This window comes from Salmo salar, chromosome ssa07 (assembly GCF_905237065.1).
Source record: "Salmo salar chromosome ssa07, Ssal_v3.1, whole genome shotgun sequence".
Taxonomy (NCBI): domain Eukaryota; kingdom Metazoa; phylum Chordata; class Actinopteri; order Salmoniformes; family Salmonidae; genus Salmo; species Salmo salar.
In genome coordinates, this window is record NC_059448.1 from 20,297,812 (window position 1) to 20,323,760 (window position 25,949).

Consider the following 25,949-nt stretch of genomic DNA (forward strand, 5'->3'; position numbering starts at 1 on the left):
AATTTTAGCATCACTATCCATGTTTCCACACACAGTTTTTATGCGGGTAAAGTCATACCGTATATAAAAAAAATCATGACAGCTGTGATGGAAACAGGAAGTTTCTGTAGATTTTATAAATGCCAACAGATAATGGTGGGATCTTTTTGTGTCGGTAAAATTAATTATGTGAGAAATGGTGGTGGAAATGCCTTTATGCACAAATATGGACATAATAACCATCATATCGAAGTAATATATCTCGACGATATGGTGTGTGCTCCTCCCACTACGACAAGGGAAAGCATGCAGTTTATTAGGCTACAGATAACCTGATGAACTTCACAGGGTAGTGAAAGTGCACAGTGATCTTGATGCTCCTTTCCAATAAATATTGAGGGTCTGATTCTGATGACATGATCGAAAAGTTTACTTATTTATTTTTGATCGATGCTTTACTGACAATTGACCCCCCAAAATATTCTCGCTCTTATCCATAATAATCTCATCAGTGGAGGCTGCTCAGGGGAGGATGGCTCATAATAATGGCTGGAACGAAGCGAATAGAATGGCATCAAACACACGGACACCAAAAATATAAACGCAACATGTTTTTTATTTATTTCACCTTTATTTAACCAGCTAGGCTAATTGGGAAAAAGTTCTCATTTACAACTGCGACCTGGCCAAGACAAAGCAAAGCATTTCGACACATACAACAACACAGAGTTACACATGGAATAAACAAACATACAGTCAATAATACAGTAGAAAAAGTCTATATACAGTGTGTGCAAATGAGGTAAGATAAGGGAGGTAAGGCAATAAATAGGCCATGGTGGCGAAGTAATTACAATATACCAATTAAACACTGGAGTGATAGATGTGCAGAAGATGAATGTGCAAGTACAGTCGTGGCCAAAAGTTTTGAGATGACACAAATATTAATTTTCCCAAAGTCTGCTGCCTGAGTTCGTATGATGGCAATTTGCATATACTCCAGAATGTTATAAAGAGTGAGCCGATGAATTGCAATGAATTGCAAAGTCCCTCAATGCCATGCAAATGAACTGAATCCCCCCCCAAAACATGTCCACTGCATTTCAGCCCTGCCACAAAAGGACCAGCTGACATCATGTCAGTGATTCTCTCATTAACACAGGTGTGAGTGTTGACGAGGACAAGGCTGGAGATCACTCTGTCATGCTGATTGAGTTCGAATAACAGACTGGAAGCTTCAAAAGGAGGGTGGTGCTTGGAATCATTGTTCTTCCTCTGTCAATTATGGTTACCTGCAAGGAAACATGTGCCATCTTCATTGCTTTGCACAAAAAGGGCTTCACAGGCAAGGATATTGCTGCCAGTAAGATTGCACCTAAATCAACCATTAATCAGATCATCAAGAACTTCAAGGAGAGCGGTTCAAATGTTGTGAAGAAGGCTTCAGGGCGCCCAAGAAAGTCCAGCAAGCGCCAGAACCGTCTCCTAAAGTTGATTCAGCTGCGGGATCGGGCACCAGCAGTACAGAGCTTGCTCAGGAATGGCAGCAGGCAGGTGTGAGTGCATCTGCACGCACAGTGAGCTGAAGACTTTTGGAGGATGGCCTGGTGTCAAGAAGGGCAGCAAAGAAGCCACTTCTCTCCAGGAAAAACATCAGGGACAGACTGATATTCTGCAAAAGGTACAGGGATTGGACTGCTGAGGACTGGGGTAAAGTCATTTTCTCTGATGAATCCCCTTTCAAATTGTTTGGGGCATCCGGAAAAAAGCTTGTCCGGAGAAGACAAGGTGAGCGCTACCATCAGTCCTGTGTCATGCCAACAGTAAAGCATCCTGAGACCATTCATGTGTGGGGTTGCTTCTCAGCCAAGGGAGTGGGCTCACTCACAATTTTGCCTAAGAACACAGCCATGAATAAAGAATGGTACCAACACATCCTCCGAGAGCAACTTCTCCCAACAATCCAGGAACAGTTTAGTGACGAATAATGCCTTTTCCAGCATGATGGAGCACCTTGCCATAAGGCAAAAGTGATAACTAAGTGGCTCGGGGAACAAAACATTGATATTTTGGGTCCATGGCTAGGAAACTCCTGATGTCAATGTGAACAGAGTGCCCCATGGTGGTGGTGGGGTTATGGTGTGTGCAGGCATAAGCTACGGACAATGAACACAATTGCTTTTTTTATCAATGGCATTTTGAATGCACAGAGATGCCGTGAAGAGATCCTAAGGCCCATTGTTGTCCATTCATCCGCCGCCTTCACCTCATGTTTTAGCATGATAATGCACGGACCCCTTTCTCAAGGATCTGTAAACAATTCCTGGAATCTGAAAATTCTATGGCCTAAATACTCACCAGACATATCAGCCATTGAGCACGTTTGGGATGCTCTGGATCGACGTCTACGCAGCATATTCCAGTTCCCGCTTATACCGAGCAACTTCGCACAGCTATTGATGAGTGGGACAACATTCCACAGACTACAATCGACAGCCTGATCAACTCTATGCCAAGGAGATGTTTCGCGCTGCATGAGGCAAATGGTGGTCACACCAGATACTGACTGGTTTTCTGATCCATGCCCCTACCTTTTTTTATATATCTGTGAACAACAGATGCATATCTGTATTCCCAGTCATGTGAAATCCATAGATTAGGGCCTAATGAATTTCTTTCAATTGGATGATTTCCTTATATGAATTGTAACTCAGTAAAATCTTTGAAATTGTTGCATGTTGCATTGATATTTTTGTTCAGTATATTTGATGCCCATGCACTTATTCCGCTCCAGCCTTTACCACGAGCCCATCCTCCACCAACCTCCTGTGAATCTCATCATGTAGACTAGCTTACACGCACAGCCTACCGGCACATTATCTGCGAGCTGTTGGCTAGAGCGCACATGCCAAGACCAGAATAGGGGAATTTGCTATTTAATGCAACAGTTTTTGTGACAAAACTATCGGGAGAGTGGAAAATGCGATGGAAACACATTGAAGCAAAAAAGTACATTTTATGTGCACTACGTCATCACGCACTGGTTTTTATCCGCAACAAGTCCATTTGGTGGAAACACATCACTGGTGGGAAGATCTGTCGCCAATTGGATGGAAACCTAGCTTTGTCATACGCTAATGTCCTTTGAACATTCATCTTCTTTCCACTCTCTCTGGTTTCTCAGACACAGCTTAATGTTGGCTGTCTTCCTTTTTACATAATGAGACAAACTCATTTGCATAGCGATTTCATTATCGTCATTGCCGTCGTTCATCATCGGTTTGTTTTTTGTTTGTCTGTTCGCTGGCAACCTCCCCATCAAACAGTCATCTTTTTGTTGTGACTTGTTTTCCCATATATTTATCGGTATTGTTCTGGAAAATCATATTCCTAAGGGGCTCTGGCAATATAATAATGGAATGCATGCCGGTCGCTGCCAATCTGGCAAGTGACCTACCGCGCTCTTCCTTGTCAAGGGCATTTTCCTAGTGTATTAGAAAGCCTGCTGTGTAGTGTAGCTCTCCGGGTCAATTGAGACATTGCCGATGGGGGACAATGACAGCCCAGCTATCACTCCTGGGGATGTAAAAGCAGATAAGAGCCCAGTAGGTGGCCACAAGCCGGGGCTGATGCATCACTTATCCTACCAGTCAACTGTCACTGTTGAATCACCTGGGAAAAATGGGCTGTGACATGCTGGGATGTTGGTGGTTTCCACATTTCCTCTGTTCCTCTGTTCTGTTCTGATAAACTGGATGAACAGAGGAGCCAAAATGGCTGCCGTAGATAAGAACACACAAGACCACGCCCCAGTTCACCGCGGCAGGTTGTAGAGAGATATCTGACAGCTCCATCTTTCTCCGTCGTCTCTATTTCCACACCTTCATTCTATCTCGTCCACCCTGCGCTGCGATGATAGCCAAAACGGGAACAGCAAAGTTGAAGTTGTCTTCATTCTTTGTTGTATTTCTCCACTGAAGGTCAAAGTTAATACACCAAGCTCCCCGCTATGGGAAGATGTTTGGTAGTCTAGAGGGAAGGAGTAAAAATAGCCAAAACTGGAGGGAAAAGCAAAGCATGGCTGCAGCAGCACATATATTACTTTACGTCCCAGTTTTATCTGGAGACTGAGCGAGGTAGCATGGGAGTTTTCTCAGCTCCCTGTGGATCGCATCTATCGCAGTCTGCCTTGTATGCATGAGACAGTGTTTGAGTCAATAGCCCAGCCGCTAGCCACTCAGACAAGCCGGTTGGGCACCTAAATGGATCTGGCCTGGTTGGGGGCCTGAGTGATTCAGGAGGGGGGCAGTCGATGGGGCTGTATTAGTTCTGCCGTGTCATGACCCTTTGTACTCTGTTTTGGAATTGCTATGCTGGGCATTATGTCTGGAACTTGTCTACTCTCCCAGGGAATTGCCGTTTAATTGTACTGTGTGGGTGGGGTGGGTGAGTGAGTGGGTGGTTGGGGGGGTATTAAATACATAAATATTTGTATTCCTAACAGCGTGTACTGCTGTCTACCTCTTTTTGAGGATAATATAGTGTTTTGTGTATACAATGTTACATTCTATTTTGGATGTGCATTACTGATTATGAAGTTTCCCTTTAACGTTAACACATCTAGTTTGAGAAATTGGCTAATGGTCGCCCTCCCCAAAACTCTTTCAGACGTGTGTGTGTGTGTATATATATATTCCTTTTTGTAAGTCCCTCCGGTCAAGATGAAGGCGATGCTAGGGGAATATGAACACTAAAGCAATATGGGTCAGACTAGAGCCTTGGAGATTTTTTCACTTCAGAACCCATTTGGAGATGATTTATGGGCATATAGCACAAACTTTGAAGAAAATTGTCACGCATTTCATCATCGCCTAAGAGCTTCTTAGATCTCCTTGATGAACACCCAGTCGAGAGAAGATCTGTTATTTCACGTATTGATCTCGAATTAGGTCTCTATTCCTTCACATTCTTCTTGATGACAAATGGGCCCTGGCTGTACAAGGTCATTGGTTTGCTTTTATTATTCCAGTTTTTCCAATTCACTTATGTTTCTAACTTTAGGCTCTTTTAGCCTTATGCCAGCTTCTTGCCAGCTCCTTTGCTTGATTCCAGCTTTACATTCTAAGACTTTACTCAAGGGATTGTAGTTTGACTATGATTAATAACTTTTTCAAATGTAGTTGAGTGGGAGTGCGTCCAGTATGTGTTGATATGACCAGATATATTCAAATTGAGCTTCTTAGCGTTGACAATAAAAGGTAGCTAAGTAATACATTATATGGATGGCCAGGATCTCATGCTTGACGTTTTGTTGGCCTGCGTGACCTTAAGTCCTTGAGGAAAACGTGTAAAAGTTGAAAAAGGCAAAGATGAATTGGCAGACCTATTGCTGGACTTTTGAGAGTTAGCTTTGACACCATGATCAATTAGGTATTTTCGTTATGCATACTTCCCTGCAGGGAATTTAGGCCAGTGCTTGGACAGCCCAACTACTCACAGGCAGAAATGCTCAATTTACTGCTGCATATAGACTACCATTGACATTCCAACTCTAACCTTTGACCTGTAGCTTAAGTTTGGCCGTTAGCAGAGAAAATATTTACTTGAAGTTGAGCTACATCATTACTGCTGTATTCCCAGAAGTCATACATGAAGTCCTTAATAAACTTTATTTTAATGATGACGGTAGTGAGTTATTTACCCCCAATGACCAAAGGCCCCAATTCAATCCATAACAGATAAAGGAAAACTTTACTTCTAAATGAATTGTGAATGTTTGCACTATATCGAATGTGTTAACTCAGAGTTAGCTGCAAACACTCTTTGTGGACAACGTCATTGGATAAAAATATAGCAGAAATGCGTGTGAACTGCAACGCGGTTTAACTTTATCTACAGTTGATTGAATTGCGGACCAAGTTAGCCTGTTAGGGCTAGGGGGCAGTATTGACACGGCTGGATAAAAAACATACCCGATTTAATCTGGTTACCACTCCTACCCAGTAACTAGAATATGCATATACTTATTACATATGGATAGAAAACACCCTAAAGTTTCTAAAACTGTTTGAATGGTGTCTGTGAGTATAACAGAACTCAAATGGCAGGTCAAAACCTGAGAGATTCCTTTACAGGAAGTGGCCTGTCTGACCATTTCTTGAAATTCTTTTCCATCTCTATCTTTTACTAAGGATCTCTGCTCTAACGTGACACTTCCCACGTCTTCCATAGGCTCTCAGAGCCCGGGAAAAAACAGAATGTCGTCATTCCAGCCCCAGGCTGAAACACATTGTCGCCTTTCTCAAGTGGCCGATCAAGGGACTCTGGGTTTATGCGCGTGACCCGACCGCCCCCGCCTTTGTGATTTTTTCCTCTGTTTGCCGAAAAGGAGATTCCCTGTCGGAATATTATCGCTTTTCTACGAGAAAAATGGCGTAAAAATTGATTTTAAACAGCGGTTGACATCCTTCGAAGTACGGTAATGGAATATTTAGAATTTTATTGTCACGAAATGCGCCATGCGCGCGACACTTCTTTACCATTTCGGATAGTGTCTGGAACGCACGAACAAAACGCCGCTATTCGGATATAACGATGGATTATTTTGGACCAAACCAAGATTTGTTATTGAAGTAGCAGTCCTGGGTGTGCATTCTGACGAAGACAACAAAAGGTAATCAAACTTTTATAATAGTAAATATGATTATGGTGAGTGCTAAACTTGCCGGGTGTCTAAATAGCGAGCCCGTGATGCCTGGGCTATGTACTTAGAATATTGCAAAATGTGCTTTCACCAAAAAGCTCTTTTAAAATCGGACATATCGAGTGCATAGAGGAGGTCTGTATCTATAATTCTTAAAATAATTGTTATGCTTTTTGTGAACGTTTATCGTGAGTAATTTAGTAAAATGTTAGCGAATTCCCCGGAAGTTTGCGGGGGGTATGCTAGTTCTGAACGTCACATGCTAATGTAAAAAGCTGGTTTTTGATATAAATATGAACTTGATTGAACAAAACATGCATGTATTGTATAACATAATGTCCTAGGGTTGTCATCTGATGAAGATCATCAAAGGTGAGTGCTGCATTTAGCTGTCTTCTGGGTTTTGGTGACATTATATGCTGGCTTGAAAAATGGGTGTCTGATTATTTCTGGCTTGGTACTCTGCTGACATAATCTAATGTTTTGCTTTCGTTGTAAAGCCTTTTTGAAATCGGACAGTGTGGTTAGATTAACGAGAGTCTTGTCTTTAAATAGCTGTAAAATAGTCATATGTTTGAGAAATTGAAGTAATAGGATTTTTAAGGTTTTGAAAATCGCGCCACAGGCTGCAAGTGGCTGTTACGTAGGTGGGACGCAAGCCTAGCCCACCTAGCCCATAGAGGTTAAACCTTTTTCATGACGCCATTCCTCAAACTACAGTAACAAATTGCAGAGCGAGTACAAATCCCCATGATGAAATCTGACAACATAAGGTGTCATCTGTGATTCTCATCTGCCGCTCCACATTGCACTGTGTTAAACAACGCATACCACTTTTCGCCCTGGGTCTACCAAAGGAGGAAACAGTGAATTATTTATGGTTTTCCCAACGTACGCTAGCGTCTTTGAAGACTACCCTGAGACCAAACAGATGCATTTTGCATAAGCTGGCTTTAGAACGGCATGTAAATACAGAAGTGGCAATATCTACTGTATTTCTTTCTTTCTTTCTTTCTCTCTTTTCTCTTTCGCACTCTTCATCTATATCATTCACTCTCCCCCATCTCTCTCTCTCTCTCTCTCTCTCTCTCTCTCTCTCTCATTCCCTGAATCTTCGGTAATGAAAGCAATGTGGAGAACCGACGCTGGCGGTGTTGTAGATTCAGTGCAGACTGGCTATCTTTCATTCTGTCTTCATTTAATTAATTAGGGCTTGTGTGTTTTAAAAGGCACCATCGTTCAGCAATATAGCTACTGGGAGAAGGGATTTCAGGAGGAGTGGCTTAATCAGGAAGGGAGGAAAAAGGAAATGTCCGCAACTCTGGTATGCTCCCATGGTGATTTAACCACACCCACAAAAAAGACAACGTTTCGATCCGAGTTGGATCTTCGTCACGTCATATACCACTGTGAAACACCTTTTTAAATAAACTCTAGAGGGCTCGTACATCCGCTCAATTCAATACATCCATTACATTGAATACATATAATACATTAACATCACAATAAGTATTACACAGTAGACATATGGAAAAACATGAATACATTTAGGTTTGTATCTACTTTTTTCTTTGATATGTTCATCTGTCCTGCACCTAATTAATTGGATTTGCATATATTTCTGTAATTTGTATTTAAATCAGGAAGGGCCCTAATGAAAAGCCAATAAGAGTGTGTGTGTGTGTGTGTGTGTGTGTGTGTGTGTGTGTGTGTGTGTGTGTGTGTGTGTGTGTGTTCGTAAGTCCATTCCTGTGAATGTGTCTGTTATAGCAAGTGGGAAGGTGTATGTCTTTCAAAGTCTCAGTGCTTGGGATGAGAATGTTTGTATCTGTATGTATGAGCAGCTGCTCCTGCCCTCACGTAACGCGGGTGAGGGAGACATCACCGAATGAGCGCGTGCCCTAAATGACAAGTCAAGGCTAATTTCCATGTCATTTAGCAAGCAGTGTGCCTCCACTGATGAGCGCGCACGGAAAATGTGCTTTAATTATCTGGGGAGTGTCGGAACACTCTTAATGCCAAGAGCACTCTTTTCCCGCCACCGCAAGCTCCAAATCCGCTGCTTCCCTCAGGTCACTCGACAGACTCGTGCCTCCGCATGTGCAACACAGACAGCGGGTTCCCTGTAATGTGATGTCATGCCATAATGTGCCCTTATGTTTTGCTGTGTTTCTTGTCTTTTATGAGACGCTAATACGTTGTTGTTGTTTTTCTTTTTGTTTTCCAACCTTACAGAAAATCTCGCACATCAATGACATTGTGAAGCAGGTGCTGCTCATTTTCCCGCACTTCTGTCTGGGTCGAGGGCTCATCGACATGGGCAAGAACCAGGCCATGGCCACTTTGTTTGAACGCTTTGGTGAGCATCCTCCACACCACCTTTGCGCTTAAATACCACACTATAGGGAGTAGATTGTTGGGGGGAAAAAAATACAAAATAATGATGATTAAACTGTAAAAGTAGAAATAATGCCACACTATTTCTGAAGTGATCACATAGGCTTCATCCTAATATATACTCTCACTGTACTGTAAACTGCTTTGGATAAAAGTGGCATTTTAATATTATATTACTAAGATTCATCAGTGACTCATCAGATTCATCAGTGCAAAGCTTTTCCCTCCTAGCAAGATGGAATAACATTTAAGTGGTAGGATGAAAGGTCAAATGAAGCTGAGTAATTTAAGGAAAAGAAAGAAAGTACAGTGCAGTGTAAAGAAAGACAATGTCATGGCTTTAGCTTTGGTTTTGTCTTTCAAGATTCGGTATAGAATAACAGGTGCAAACTTTCCACTGCTGCACATTTTTGTCTAAATATCCTTAAAAAGAAATGGAGGGAATTGGCAGATATATTTATGTCACGTCCTGACCATAGAAAGCTTTTATTTTTCTATGGTAGAGTAGGTCAGGGCGTGACAGAGGGTTTTGTCTAGTTTATTTGTCTATGTTGGTTCTAGTTTATTTTTTCTATGTTGGGGGTTTTGTCTAGTTTATGTATTTCTATGTGGGGTTCTAGTTTTTGTGTTTCTATGTTGTCGTTTTTTGGGATGATCTCCAATTAGAGGCAGCTGGTCATCGTTGTCTCTAATTGGAGATCATATTTAAGGTGTTGTTTTTCCCAATAGGTTTTGTGGGAGAATATTTTGAGTAAGTGTATGTTGCACCTCTTCGTCACGGTTTGTTGTTTTGTTCGTTAGTTTATTTCTATGTCTTGCATAGATTCACAGTTAAAATATAATGTGGAACGATACACATGCTGCGCCTTGGTCCCATTCTTCAGACAGCCGTGACAATTTAACTCGACAGTTGATTGTTGTAGGTGACAATAAAAAAGGTGGGAGGAAGGGTCTGACTATTCTACAGTAAGAACATTTGGTACCAAACATTTTGGAGTTTAGGATTTACCAAAGGCCAATAGCTTTGCTACTTCGTTTAATTTAGTCTTCTACTTATACAATGCCTTTACAGCATCTTCATACTTTCACACATAGGGCCCATGTATGTTACCAGTACCCTTTACAGGAATAAACACATCTCCTCCTCTTAAGTGTTGCTGCATCATTACCAAATAGGATAACATTTGACCAATAACGTGACCGTAGCCCTCGGCCGCCATTCTCAACGCTACATCTAGAAAGCGAAAGGGGATAGGTACACGGGGGAGATTGAGAGACAGAGAGACACATGAAAGGCGGGAGCAAAGGCTTTATCTGAGGAATAGATCTGGCAGGAAATAACCGTTTGAGGAATAATTTGCGGCGGCGAGCGTAAAGAGGAAAGCAATCACAGCTTAAAAAGCTAGTCTGGAGAGGGCCTATTTGCGAGAAAATGAGACAGAAACGGAAGCGTTTTCTGTCTTTCATCCCTCTAGAACATAGAGGCTGTTAAGACTGAGAGAGAGATGGATAGGGAGGGAGGCAGAGAGAGGTGGGGGGGTACTGAGCTAACATATGGAATTGTTTTAAGATGGTCATACCATGGATCATTTAGCTATTTGATTTGGAAATGTAGGACCCCTTTAGGTATCCCCCAAAAATATAGAATTTGGCCTGTACTACTATAGCCCATAGGGTCCTGTTTTAAATTACGTTCAGCTTATAAAGGCTTCATAATGACTTCATAAGCGCTACATAAATGTGTTACAAAGCATCTATAACCGTATGTCATGCTTTATAAAGGGTTTATAAATGTGGCATAGGTGTGTGACATAATCACCAATGTCAAATGTGACATAACCCACTATGTCGAATATAATATAAACATGTGCCTTATAAAGGGTGACATGTTGTGTTGAAGGATGGCATAGTCGGAAGTCATGTTACTCACATTACACCTAATCTCATTCCACGCTTTTGCCCAAATAGGTGGAAAGACTGGTGGACCAACGCATCAAACTTGGCCTTCATTAGTTAGGCTTAGATTTAAAATCAAAGTTTAAGAAATGTATTGTGGAAATAGTCATGGTTTAGCCATAATTATGACCTTTTGACTGTGTTAACTAGTGACGATGACAAATACCTTATTGAGGTCACTGATAAAATTCTATGGTCACTCCCACTATGGCCAACTTTGAATGGTTGATATCCCAGGCTTATATGTGCTGTGTGCGCAATAGCCTGGGGATGACGTTACACCAAGAAACACTTACCTTGATGAAAGCCCCCAACATAAAGAAATTGAAAGCGGCTTTCTTCTGGAACCAAGATACATGTGCCTTAGTACACAAACACGTACACAACAAAAACTAGCCATACAGTGCAGTGCTGGGCCTGGTCACGTCTTTGACACATTCACCCACTCTCTAGCTAAATGATCAGCCACAAAATGTTGGCACCACCAATAGGTTGTAAAGCCCTCTTCTCTGGCATGGGAACAAAAAAAGGAATACCTGGTGCGGTAGGCTCAGGTTGGACTACTCCAAATCATCTTGCTTCTGACACACACACACACACACACACACGCACACGCACACGCACACGCACACACAGTAGCTGTGCAGGTCCATCAACCCATTTAAATACCTTAATCACTCTACAGAAAACTGTGACTCACGAGAGAACCTTCATAAATCAGCAGAACGTTAATAATCTATTTATTTACACTTTATGTAGTATCCTGTATTACTTAGTTGAAGTGAGACACCTTCAGTCATTCATAACACATCCACAAAACTCTATATCTCATGATGCCGTACTTAATTTAAAGTCAGACACCTTTGGTCATTCATGACACATACATAAAGGCTTAATGATGTAAACACAAATGTAGTAACTCTTAGGGAATTATCAATAACAGCTTCAAAAATAGACATTAAAGACATGTTTAAACCATACATTTCCTTTTATTTGTACAAATACATGAACTTTCTAAAAGTCCAGCAATGCAATTACATTGAACATTACACAGGACTGTGAATAGTGTAGCTTGACCCTGAGCTGACCGACAAATGGTTCTTGCCTCTCTGCCTGCTGGAGGTACTGCATGTTTGTTCCAACCTTAAAAGTAACAACAAAGAAAGTTAGCAAGTCTGTTAGGAAATGCTTTTGTCACATAATCTGGATAAGGCATTTCTTTGCTGCGCCAGAAACTCTAAATGGGTAGATGGGAAACTAAATTCGATTTGTTTTATTATATTCCTCTTTCATTTACAAATCTCATGATGTGACTATGAGATGTGGCTATACTATTACAAACTAATTTAAATGACAATAAAGGTTAAGTTACTTGTTTTTCACTGTCCAGTGGCAACACAAGTAGGCATTTGATTTGCGAACTCTTCACATGATCAGCGTCTCGTCAGCAACACTAAAAAAGTACTTCCAGGTCACGGAATTTCGGGAAATTCCCTAGTAATAGTAGAAAGTGTCAATAACCTGTATTTTTTCATGATATATGAAAAATAATTGTCTAAACATTAAAAATAATTCATATTTGTTCATATTTAATTGGAATTTGCATTACATTTGGGTTGTAAATTATGTTCCAAGATCAAGTAAATGCCCCCAATGCGAATCACTGTATATGGAATACTTATTGGCTTAGCGCAAGAACAATTCTGGGTGCCAGAGTAAAAGTATTGTAGGAAATACTCAGTAGGGTCTGTGGAATGTATATATGGTGTGCTGCTGGCCTTTTAGTCCACCCATTCCATGGGCGGCCACAATGCAAATCACTGTATATGGAATACACAATCATCACGCGCGCTTACTGCGCTACAGAAAACCTGTTAACCAAACAACATTGCAGGGCATGCTTACTGAATTCAAAGGCAACTATAATCAAAAATCTAAGTGTCTTAGATTTTTCCCAGATCTCAAAACTCATCCCCTGAAGTGGTTTAAGCATTGTTGTTAACACAGAACATCTAATTGTGAAAAAACGTGGAAAACAAGAACAAATGCGGAAATCCAAAAACTGTCATGCTACGGCAATGCATTTTGGGGAAGGTTGAGGTCAGTTCCAATATTGACTATGCACCCAAGAGGAAAAGAGGTTGGGCCATCCTACAAATGTTTTAAAGTAATAAAATATTATGTACAATTTATCAGACGCTTTTAGCCAAAGCAACTTACAGTCATTTGTGAATACATTTTTATGTATGTGTGGTCCCGGCTATCGAACCCACTATCCTGGCATTGCAATGCTCTACTAAGATGCATGATAGGGTTTATAAATGCTTTGTGAAGCCTCAATTTATAAGACCTTTATTAAGCTGTGCTTATGCCACCATTTATGAAGCACAGGTTTATGTCACATTTGATGGTGGTTATGTCACACAGTTATGCCACATTTATGAACCCTATATAAAGCATGACATATTGTTATAGCTGATTTGTAACACATTCATGTAGTGTTTATGAAGGCTTTATGAAGCCTTTATAAGCTGCACTTCATTTACACTAGGACCACCCATATAAACGCATTAAATAACACATCCATAAATGTCAAAAAATAAATCATAAGGAATAAAGTTTGAAAGTGTCTGTCATAAGGGCTCCCGAGTGGCGCAGCAGTCTAAGGCACTGCATCTCTGTGCTAGATGCATCACTCCAGACCCTGGTTCGATTCCAGGCTGTATCACAACCGGCCGTGATTGGGAGTCCCATAGGGCGGCGTACAATTGGCCCAGCGTCATTAGGGTTTGGCCGGGGTAGGCCGTCATTGTAAAGAAGAATTTGTTCTTAACTGCCTTGCCATGTTAAATATAGGTTAAATACAAAAAACAAATATGTCTTGGAGATATAAGAAAGCTCAGGAAATATTGTAGTTTTTTTGGACACATACATATTTAACCCCTTATTTTTGTTGGAACAGAACTACCTCCATACTTCCATTAATTTGTATGGGTTACCTTCAGACGAGTTCCGGGGACAACACGCTACAGATGTTTGTCACGGTTGTCGTAGGAAGGAGCGGACCAAAGTGCACCGTGTGTGTCGTTCCACATTTTATTTTCACTGTGAAACTATGCAATACATACACATAACTAAAGAACAAAAAACAACAAACCGTGACGCAGAGGTGAAACATACACTAACTCAAAATCAATCTCCCACAAACCCAGGTGGGAAAAACACCTTAAGTATGATCTCCAATTAGAGACAACGATGACCAGCTGCCTCTAATTGGAGATCATCCCAAACAAAACCCAACATAGAAATACAAAACTAGAACATAACAACATAGAAAAACTAAACTAGAAAATCCCCCGTCACGCCCTGACCTACTCTACCATAGAAAATAACAGCTTTCTATGGTCAGGACGTGACAGTAGTACCCCCCCCCCCCCAAAGGTGCAGAGTCCGAACGCACCTAAACAACAAAAGAACCCAAAAAAAGGGAGGGTTAGGGAGGGTGACAAATGTCTATGGAAGTTCTGGACTGGGGAACGTCGCTGGAGGTTCCGGACTGGGGAACGTCGCTGGAGGTTCCGGACTGGGGAACGTCGCTGGAGGTTCCGGACTGGGGAACGTCGCTGGAGGTTCCGGACTGGGGAACGTCTCAGGAGGTTCCGGACTGCGGGCCGTCTCAGGAGGTTCCGGACTACGGGCCGTCTCAGGAGGCTCCGGACTGGGAACTGTCACCGGAAGCTCTGGACTGGGAATGCGCACTGGAGGCCTGATGCGTGGGGCTGGCACAGGTGGCGCCAGACTGGTAACACGCACCTCAGGGCGAGCGCGAGGAGCAGGAACAGGACACACCGGACTGGGCAGGCGCACTAGAGACCTGATGCGTGGGGCTGGCACAGGTGGGGCCAGACTGGTGACACGCACCTCAGGGCAAGTGCGAGGAGCAGGCACAGGGCGTACCAGGCTGGATATACTCACTGGAGGCCTGGTACGTGGGGCAGGCACAAAGCGGCGACACAGTGTGCATCACCGCATAACACGGTGCTTGCTCAGTCACTCGCTCCCCACGGTAAGCACGAGGAGTTGGCTCAGGTCTCCAACCTGAGTCTGCCAATCTCCCCGTGTGCCCCCCAAAACATTTTTTGGGGGGGGCTGCCTCTCGTGCTTCCCTCGTTGCCGTGCTCTCGCTGCCTCCACCTGTTCCCATGGGAGACGCTTTTCTCCTGCCCCTAATTCCTCCAAAGCCCTGGATATGCTCCTCCTCATCTCCTCAATAGACCAGGATGCCATCTCCTCCTGGGTGTCTTCCCAGGTCCATTTCTCCGGACCACGCTGCTTGGTCTCTTGGTGGTGGGAGATTCTGTCATAGTCGTGTTTGTAGGTGGCAGGGAAGTCAGGCGCAGGAGAAACCAACTTAAACTGGAGTATTTTAATTAACAAAAAAACAAACTCCAAAACCAAAGTACACAAATAAAAAAATGGGTAAAAATAACCCGTTGCACACCGATACAAAATACACGTACATAACTCACAAACAATAACCGACCAAACCCAGGTGGGAAAAACACCTACTTAAGTATGATCTCCAATTAGAGACAACGATGACCAGCTGCCTCTAGTTGGAGATCATCCCAAACAAAACCCAACATAGAAATACAAAACTAGAACATAACAACATAGAAAAACTCAACTAGAAAACCCCCATGTCACGCCCTGACCTACTCTACCATAGAAAATAACAGCTTTCTATGGTCAGGACGTGACAACGTTTCCGTGAGAAGACGGATTTTTGGGATGTCTCATGATCTGACAAACACTGCTGTAGCTCGGCCACCTTCCACCACAGATGCTGAAGGCCGAAATAGACGGATGTGACGGATTGAGATGCAGCCCATGCAAGAAACTGATATATCTAGCTTAAACTGACAGATTTTGATCTGGATTTAAAAAATATATGCTGCTTAGATTAGCGCATGGGTGCAACCATAGACTCTTAAGGATTAAAGTCAGTTGCTGTCAACTTTAAAGAAACATCTATATTTAGATCCAATCCTATTGAGTTCCAGGGGTAGCCGTCTGACATGATTATTGTACATCGTAGTTGGAAAGAACAGAAAGGCCAGCACACTGGCTCCCAATTGCAACCTCTATTAACAAAGTTTCGATCCACAAAGATCTTCATCAGGTCTTTAGCCGTTTCAAACAATATGTTTCCCTTGATGAAGAACGGTGTGTTTTTTTGTCTCTCCCAGGGGAAGACCGTTTCCAGGATCCCCTCAGCTGGGACATGGTGGGGAAGAACCTGTGTGCCATGGCCATCCAGGGGGCAGTCATGTTCACCATCACTCTCCTTATCCAGTATAAATTCTGCTGCAAACCCAGGCAAGAATAGAATAATATATTTAAGTAAAGATGCTTCCATACAGTATCAGAGATGATTTCTCAAAAATGTTTAGACCCATTCCTTGTTTACCATTTATATATTTTATCCATTTATCTTTTTATTAGCCCAATAATGCATATTCGTCATTCGACATCTTGTTAACATTGTTAGTGAAATATCATTGTGTCCATCCTTTTTGCTTCACCTAATTATGAACCGAAGTTGTCATAGTAACTTATCTCCATTACCTAAATTGCATTTTGTGAGAAATTGAAACAAATTCTCCCATTAGAGAAAAACATTAGCATATATTATTAGGTTGTCATCATTTGGGATTTATAATGTTGGCTTTATAGGGATTGTGAGAATGTGGGGTTTAAGAATTTTTTTCTTCAGACTGATTTCTGGAAAGTCATTCTCTAAGGAGGACGAAGATGTAGACGTGGCTCAGGAACGTGCACGCGTCCATAAAGGCGGCGCAGAGAAGGACCTGTTGAGAATCTGCGATCTCTCTAAGGTACATTACCACCGTTTACTACCACACTCATGGTAGCAACATCACCTTACAAGGTTATATTCATTAATGCATGCAGCAGCAAAACATTGAGGACCGGAAACAAGCGTTTCTTATTGCACAAGATCAGGTAGTCCCTCTGGGTTTCAGCCTGTGTGCTTCTGTTTCATTCCTAGTGAATATGACCCAGGTCCTCAATCCTCAAGGGTCTGTTCAACTTTACAAAACCTTCAGATAGAAATCTATAGAACAAATATGATTCCCCTTCACGTAGCATTGGACATCATGGCAGCTCTATTCATTACATTTCTATTTGCAACAATCTGAAGTTCTGAACGTTTCACCTCACTGAATGCACCCCGGCTGTTTCTATTGGATTCCTCCTCTTTTCACAGGATGGGCTCCATCCATCTAGGTTGTTAAAGAGAGAGATTTCTGAAAATGTGCCACCGTCCATATGTGTGGGATTTGAACATGGCTCCACTTCAAATCAGGGCTGAGTTAAGAACACACCAGCTGTTAGTCCCTGGTGACTTCTTAAGTATGTCATCCAGGTCTCAGAGAGTCGGAAGGCTGGCGAGGTGTCACTCCACAATGTATTTAGTATTTATTAGGACTCCTGATTAGCTTCTGCCGAGACAGCAGCAAATCTTCCTGGCGTGCGAACAGGAAACAACACAACAAATGAAATACATAATATACATAAATATACATACATAGCACTACATTTACATTACAATTTATCCATTCAGCAGACGCTCCCATCCAGAGCGACCCACAGCTAGTGCATTCATCTTAAGTTAGCCAGGCGAGACAACCATATATCACAGTCGTATCCCATCCACGTATCACATACATAACACACTGCCAAATACAGTACAAAAGGCTGAGAAAGGTCTGTGTGTCTCTCGCTGTAGGGAGAAGTGTGCAAAAAAGGGAAGGGTTTGATTTTCTGCGAGGCAACACCAATGAGGTCTCTCTCGAGCTGTGCCGCTAAGCCCGACAACACACTTCCCCCTCCCCACCCCTCTCAGTTTTGGGAAGTGAGTATGTGAGTGGTGCTCGGTATGCTACAGTAGGTAATGGGCACCGCTTAATCACCGCCCAGATTAACACCCTGGCTAAGACCAGATGTTCCTTCCACAAGCCCATAATGGCAGGAAGCATGGCCAAGGTAACAGCCCTTCGTCGACATCTGTCCAAACTTGACGTCTCTTCAAACCCTCCCTCGCCATCTCTCGCAATCTCTCACGCACTCCATCTTTACCCCTCTCAATCTATCACGGACACACTCACCTACACTCACAAGGTAATTAACGCTCAAGTTTTGAATAAAACAGTTGGGACGGATAATGCATTGCCGCCCACAGCACACAAGGTGGGAACAGGAGATACTTTATAAGATCTTGACTCACACTTTGCTCGTCTTCTCTGACATTTCAAAGCTGACTTTCACTTTCTGTAACCTGTGATAAATTATCTTAGAGCTATGTATGGTTACCTTCCTTTATTTCATCCCTTGTCAGCCAAGTAGTGGTGAGCATCACAACAGCACAGTGCAGTTATCTTTCTATCATGTTTCAATTATAGACACATCTGTTTTGTTGTCATGCATCTCTTCGCTACTGTAGTACAGACAGTGACACTGAAACATGCAGAGAATGACATACACAACAACAAGACTCTTCAAGGTGCCTCAACATTTGATTTGATTTACATTGGAGGGGATACATGGCGCCCAAAAGCATTGGCGCAGAAGGTATCGAAGCGCTCCCAGTGGGCTCCCATCACCTCCCATCACAGCTGGTGCAATCCGGCCGTAGAGCAGAGATAACGAATTGATCAATGAGCGTGCCACCTCGACCGCTGCACCGCCTCGGTCTCGCCATAAATCTGAACATGTCTCTCACGCGATTGACAGCCCATCAATCATCTGTCAGATGCCTCCTCCTCCTCTTCCTTCACTCAGGAAGAAGCATTTACCTCCCAAGAACGACTGTCGAAGCCTCATAGGTTAGCATTTAACCTCGGGGTTAGCAGTTACCGTGGCGGCAATATTGATGGGGTCCATATTGACGGAGCGTCCGCCAGTTAGCATTTGTACGCCCGCGCTGTCACTGTGACCTTCCAGTCACTCAGAAACTCAGAGAGAAACTTTTTTATGACAGCTGTTTGATGTTATAGGAGTCATGTGAGTACGATATCCATACAAATGTAGGATCTTCATTTGTGGGTTATTTTGCTGCTTATTTTGCTGCAAATTTGTGGTGTATTTAAGGTTTTAAAAAGCTTCTAAAGTTTGTAATTTCCAATTTGAAATTTCAGACTTGATTTGCCCTAACAAATGTATCAACCCCTACAAATATGCTCATTTATTATAATTCACATAATAATTCACACTTCATGTTCCGGCAGGATTATTTTCCTGCTGTAGAAAACTGGCTCAAATTATGATCCTACATCTGTATTAGGACGGTTCTGAGTTCTGAGCGGTGAGGCTCAATGCTTGGGAGATACATACTGTAAGACCCTAGCATCATTTTGATTTTACCGTTGATAGAATACTGATTGTGAAATGGATATTTCATCCAAATTACACAATTATATATTGGTTTCCTTACCCTAAATGCAGTATATGGACAAGAATTAGAGCGTTGGACTAGTAACCGAAAGGTTGCAAGATCAAATCCCCAAGCTGACAAGGAAAAAATCTGTTGTTCTGCCCTTGAACAAGGAAGTTAACCCACTGTTCCTAGGCCGTCATTGAAAATAAGAATTTGTTCTTAACTGACTTGCCTAGTTAAATATAGGTAAAGAAATAAAGAAATTGACAATCCATGCTTTTGACCATTTGTGGCACAAATTCCATCCAAGTCATGGTACCGATACTATCATTTTTCATGCATCATGTCCAAATCTTCCACGAAGTCACTTAAAGATGATTGGAACTTCTGTACCATGACATAGATTTCTGCTGTCATTTTGTAATTTGGGTGAACTATCCCTTTAATAAAATATTGATGTGATTGTTGTTTCTGTCAATGTTGTCATTTGTTTGACATTTTCTGTGTTTACTGTAAAGTACTATGGATCTGAAGTACTATGGAACAGCATGTCAATACAAGAGCAGCCCAAAGGAACCATTTCACAAATCAGTTCAAGTTTGTCAGATGTTTCCAGACCTCAAAAGTAGACTAGTGTTGATCAGTGGGATGTGGTTTCATTTTTGTGATTCCAGCTGTTTGGGGCAGTAGAGACAGATGCCTTGCTCTCTCTCTATAAACCGTGTGTGTGTGTGTGTGTGTGTGTGTGTGTGTGTGTGTGTGTGTGTGCGCGTTTGTGTATGAGAAGGTGTGTGTGGGCCATCGACCGTTGTCTCCTCCGGTTAACCGCCACCCCCTTGCCGCCACCATGACAGCCATTATAGCTTTCGGGGCACGAGGGAATTATCCGCTAATTGCCTCTGTTAGGATAGGAACTTTACTTCTTCCACCCGTTTCTACTAGCGTTGTAGCAGTGCTGTGGCGCAGCACGCTATCGCCAAAGTAACTTGCAAATCTAGGGGAGTAGCATGTCCAAGTCCCAAGTCCCCAATAATAGCAGATGCCCCCCAGGCTTTTAAGCAAACATGCTTCACATTTGACACACTATCGTGGCAATAAGACATTGTTTTTTTGTCAAGGTTGAACTGGCATCACCGGGGCTCTCTTGTTCTCAAGGTTGCATGGCCTGCGTCTCAAATCGCACACTATTCCCTGTAGTGCTGGTCAAAGGTAGTGCACTATAAAGGGAATAGGGTGCCATTTTGGACGTATCTTTAGAAATGAGTGGGAAGGGTCGGCTATTACAGTACAATTAAAACTGATGCTTAATAATTTACTTAACGCTTAATCATTCACCAAGTGTTTCACTGCACCAAATGGGTGTAACTTAATTTCTGCTCCATTAGTACTGCTCCGAATAGACAAGCTGACCAGGAAGAGAAAACATTGCTGTAAGTAGGTATTTCATGGCCTAATATTCATTCACCTTCATGAGACTTGAAGTACCTTCTCACAAACATAAATGGAATTGTGTCTCATGACTTCAGAGAGAAGGCTTCTACGTACGTTGAACATATCCTGGCCTGCACTCAGTCATATGCTACTTTCAATGGAGCAATGACCTGGAAGTGAACATTAAACTTACATTTACTCATCATGTCCATTTTACTACTAACTCATAGCAAATGCATTACATGGATAGGAAACGGATGGTCAGGGAAAATCTAGAGACACACAGATACAGTACATGGATGGACAGGCTGGCAAGCAGGCAGACAGACATACAGATAAACAGAGCATACTGATGTGATTACAGTATGCCATTATGCCCCATGGCGCTCTTCCCAAGGATTGTATGATTCAGACCTGAGAACAGGTGGGCAGAAATACAGCTGGCACAATTATCCTGAAATCCTTCCCCAAAGGAGAATGGGACGTGTCAGTCCTTTCTGTCAAGGTCTGAACGAGATCTAAATTGCCAGACCTGACAAGAACCTTGTCGAGACTTGTTTATTTTTTCTTACAAGTTGCCTTTGAAACCACTTCAAACTCTGTCTTTGTGGTTGCGCGGTGGAACTTTTGCTCGATGCGCTAAGTGCTTCATTTAGTCAACAATTTTGTGTTATTTGTGTACTCCCGGAACCCATTTTGCTTCTCTAAGTGTCGGTTTGTTTTGTTGCTACTCGCAACAGCAGCGCCGATGATGCCGACTTGAGAATTTAGACTTGCCGTAGGAAGGTGATTAGCCTGCTTGGGCCTCACCTCTGGCAAGTGATATTTGCTCGGGAAGATGATGAAAAAACTGTGTTAAATGCAAATTCAAATATCACACGGAGAGTTAGTTTGCAGGCTAGGAGTGGTGAAACTCCAGACACCTTCTTATCTGCAGTTTGCTACAAGATCTAGGCGGGAGCCGAATCCTACAGAGAATACCAAACTGTTTTACTCTTTGTATAAACTTTAGATGGATTATTGAGCCCCAGCCTCAGCCTCAGACAGCCCCATATGCCCAATAATTAATTATAGTGTTGTTATTTCACCCCTTTGTCCATTGTCTTATGTTATGTGCATTAAAGAGACATTCCACCCCTTTCAACATCAAATTCATCATCTCCAGCACCACCCCAACATCGACATACAGTCTGTGAAATCAATGGTTTTTTATGTTTTGTAAAAGATAAAAGACGATAAGTGCATCTGCTGGTCATCTATGAACATCTTGGCCATGTTCTGTTATCTCCACCCGGCACAGCCAGAAGAGGACTGGCCGCCCCTCATAGCCTGGTTCTTCTCTAGGTTTCTTCCTAGGTTCCGGTCTTTCTAGGGTGTTTTTCCTAGCCACCGTGCTTCTACACCTGCATTGCTTGCTGTTTGGGGTTTTAGGCTGGATTTCTGTACAGCACTTTGAGATATCAGCTGATGTAAGAAGGGCTATATAAATAAATTTGATTTGATTTGCTTGGGCTCTGGTCAAAAGTATAGTGTACTGTTTAGGCTGTCATTTGGAACGCACACCAGTTTATATAACATTATTGCATCCGTGTATAGAGAGTTCCTTGTATCCCTCCCTCTGATTAATTATCATGTCTGTTCCTTGCAGGTGTACTCAGGGAAGAACATTCCTGCTGTGGACAGGGTGTGTTTGGGCGTTCCAGCCGCAGAGGTGAGCCACACACAAAAACACACACACACTCTCAAAAAACAAACAAGGCAACACAATCACTCAAACAAAAAATAATATCCATGTCTGTGTACATAGGTCAGCAGCCTCTGAGTTGCAGGGGTGAGTAACCGGGTGGAAGCCGGCTAGTGACAGTGACTAAGTTTAGGGCAGGGTACTACGTGGAGGCCAGCTAGTAATGGCTATTTAACAGTCTGATGGCCTTGAGATAGAAGCTGTTTTTCAGTCTCTCGGTCCCAGCTTTGATGCACCTGTACTGATCTCGCCTTCTGGATTGTAGCGGGATGTCCTTGATGATCTTTTTGGCCTTCCTGTGACATTGGGTGCTGTAGGTGTCCTGGAGGGCAGGCAGTGTGCCCCAGGTGATGCGTTGGGCAGACCGCACCACCCTCTGTAGAGCCCTGTGGTTGTGGGCGGTGCAGTTGCCGTACCAGGCGGTGATGCAGGCTGACAGGATGCTCTCAGTGGTGCTTCTGAAATAGTTTGGGGCCAAGCCAAATTTCTTCTGCCTCCTGAGGTTGAAGAGGCGCTGTTGCTCCTTCACCATACTGTCTGTGTGGGTGGACCATTTCAGATTGTCAGTGATGTACAGTACCAGTCAAAAGTTTGGACACCCCTACTCATTTCAGGGTTTTTCTGTATTTTTACTATTTTCTACATTTTTGAATAATAGTGAAGACATCAAAACTATGATATAACACATATGGAATCATGTAGTAGCCAAAAAAGTGTTAACCAAATCAAAATATATTTGAGATTATTCAAAGTAGCCACCCTTTGCCACAATGACAGCTTTGCACACTCTTGGCAATCTCTCAACCTGCTTCATGAGGTAGTCACCTGGAATGCACTTCAATTAACAGATGTGCCTTGTTAAAAGTTAATTTGTGGAATTTCTTTCCTTCTTAATGCATTTGAGCCAATCAGTTGTGTTGTGACATGGTAGGGGTGGTATACAGAAGACAGCCCTATTTGGTAAAAGACCAAGTCCGTATTATGGCAAGAACAGCTCAAATAAGCAAAGAGAAACTAGAGTTTCTTCAAGTGCAGTCGAAAAAACCATCAAGCGCTATGATGAAACTGGCTCTCTTGAGGACCGCCACAGGAAAGGAAGACCCAGGGTTACCTCGGCAGCAGAGGATAAGTTAATTAGAGTTACCAGCCTCTGAGACTGCAGCCCAAATAAATTATTGCGTTGTCTGTGGATCTATTGGGGCGGTATGCAAATTGAAGTGGGTCTAGGGTGTCAAGTAAAGTGGAGGTGATATGACCCTTAACTAGCCTCTCAGAGCACTTCATTATGACAGACGTGAGTGCTACGTGGCGATAGTCATTTAGTTCAGTGACCTTTGCTTTCTTGGGTACAGGAACAATGGTGGACATCTTGAAGCAAGAGGGGACAGCAGACTGTGATAGTAAGAGATTGAATATGTCCGTAAACACTCCAGTCAGCTGGTCTGCACATGCTCTGAGGACGCGGCTAGGGATGTCGTCTGGTCCGGCTGTCTTGCGAGGGTTAACACACTTAAATGTTTTACTCACATCGGCCACGAAGAACGAGAGCCAGTCCTTGGGAGCGGGCCGCGATGGTGTCATTGTGTTATCTTCAAAACAGGCAAAGAAGATGTTTAGCTTGTCCGGGAGTAAGACGTCGGTGTCCGGGAGCAAGACGTCAGTGTCCGGCAAAAAACATTCTGGGTTAAGAAATAACACAAAAAATATATATTCTGCAAAGTTGCTTAGGAGCTAGAATTAGAAATTCCATGTCTGTCAGCGCCATCTTCCCATCTTCTTCCCATTGTCTCTCTCTCTATCTCTTTACTCTCTCTCTCTACCATCTCTCGCTCACACACACACTCATACACACACAACACACCATCACACTCACATCCCAGAACTCTTTGATTTCAACACAATCTCCATCGCTGACACGTACACGCACGGCGTGGTGTTCCGTATTCTCCTCACCCTGTTTACCCAAAAACCTAATGTAAATGCCAGCGGAGTATAGTGAGTCAGACCAGAGCGCACCGTGGACCCCACACTGTGTTTCATGCATTATTTACAACCGAGCTTAGCCTTACCACCGCACGTTCACAGGACGGGGTCGCAAACAAGAATGGATCAATGAATGACAGAAATCTAATATTTTCTCCGTGGGTTGCTTGGATAGGTGACCTGACCAGGAGGTCTGTTGTCTGACCAAGTGCCCTGAAGGAGGAAGTGGAAGTATCAGCTCTGTCAGAGAGGAGGAGGAGGAGGAGGAGGAGAGCATCGATGGTTAGGGAGAGAAGGGGGAAGGGTGTTCAGAATGCTGTGGGGTGGGGGTGGGGGGGTCTTGAGGGGGGGGAGGTTCAGGGGAGAAGGGTGTGTGTTTGCGTCTTTATATGTTTGTGTGTTTCGTGTGTGGACAGTTTGAGTTGTGTTTCTAATGTAAGACACTAAATGTTGCCACTGAACGGCCATGTGTTATTATGTATATAGATGCCTGTCAATTAGTTTTGCATCTATGTGTGGATAGCTAAGATAATATTGACACAGTGACGCAAAGTATACTTCTTACAACACGCAGTTCCTACAACACAAACAATAACATTTTCTCAATTAAGTCAACAGTAAAGTAAATCAACAGTATCAAAAGGTCTGTACCAATCATGCATGTTGAATGACTCAGTCCATTTATTGAGTTGAATAAGTATGCTGTACTTGGCCATCAATTACTCCCACAGAGTCAGGAAATGTTGTCCACTCCATTATCTACAACTAATGGCTTCACCTCAACAAAGTGTGTGTGTGTGTGTGTGTGTGTGTGTGTGTGTGTGTGTGTGTGTGTGTGTGTGTGTGTGTGTGTGTGTGTGTGTGTGTGTGTGAATAGTGCTTTGGACTGCTAGGGATTAACGGGGCAGGAAAAACAACCACCTTCAAGATGCTGACGGGGGACATCGCCGTCTCCGGAGGAGAGGCCTTCCTAAATGGATACAGGTGAGGAGGAGCTAACCGGCTGTTAGCACGCACATGGACACGTAAACGCACACGCACACAGGTGAGGAAGAGTCACCGGCTGTTAGCACACAAAAACACACACACTCACATACTTGCCACCGGCTGCTACCCCAAGCTACTCATCATAATTACCCACCCACGATGGCTCCCTATAAGGGATAGAGCTCAGGGAGTTTTCTTCGCCTTCTTCTTTTTCGTAGGCCCATCCCAAATGGCACCCTATATCCTGTATAGGGTGCCACTGCTTTTGACCAGAGCCCCATGGGCCCTGTTTATGTCCTATTCCTGTTCAC

General features: G+C 43.0%; 1 protein-coding gene across 1 annotated transcript in view; it reads left to right on the forward strand.

The window, feature by feature from the left end:
* The window catches only part of LOC106608787 (phospholipid-transporting ATPase ABCA1), a 305,836-nt gene that overhangs the window by 237,898 nt on the left and 41,989 nt on the right, over window positions 1–25,949 (forward strand). The window contains exons 41-45 of the mRNA XM_014206928.2: window positions 8,918–9,041; window positions 16,285–16,414; window positions 16,812–16,932; window positions 22,573–22,635; window positions 25,529–25,635. Of these exons, the coding sequence (XP_014062403.2) occupies window positions 8,918–9,041; window positions 16,285–16,414; window positions 16,812–16,932; window positions 22,573–22,635; window positions 25,529–25,635 (545 nt within the window). The remainder of the gene's footprint in view (window positions 1–8,917; window positions 9,042–16,284; window positions 16,415–16,811; window positions 16,933–22,572; window positions 22,636–25,528; window positions 25,636–25,949) is intronic.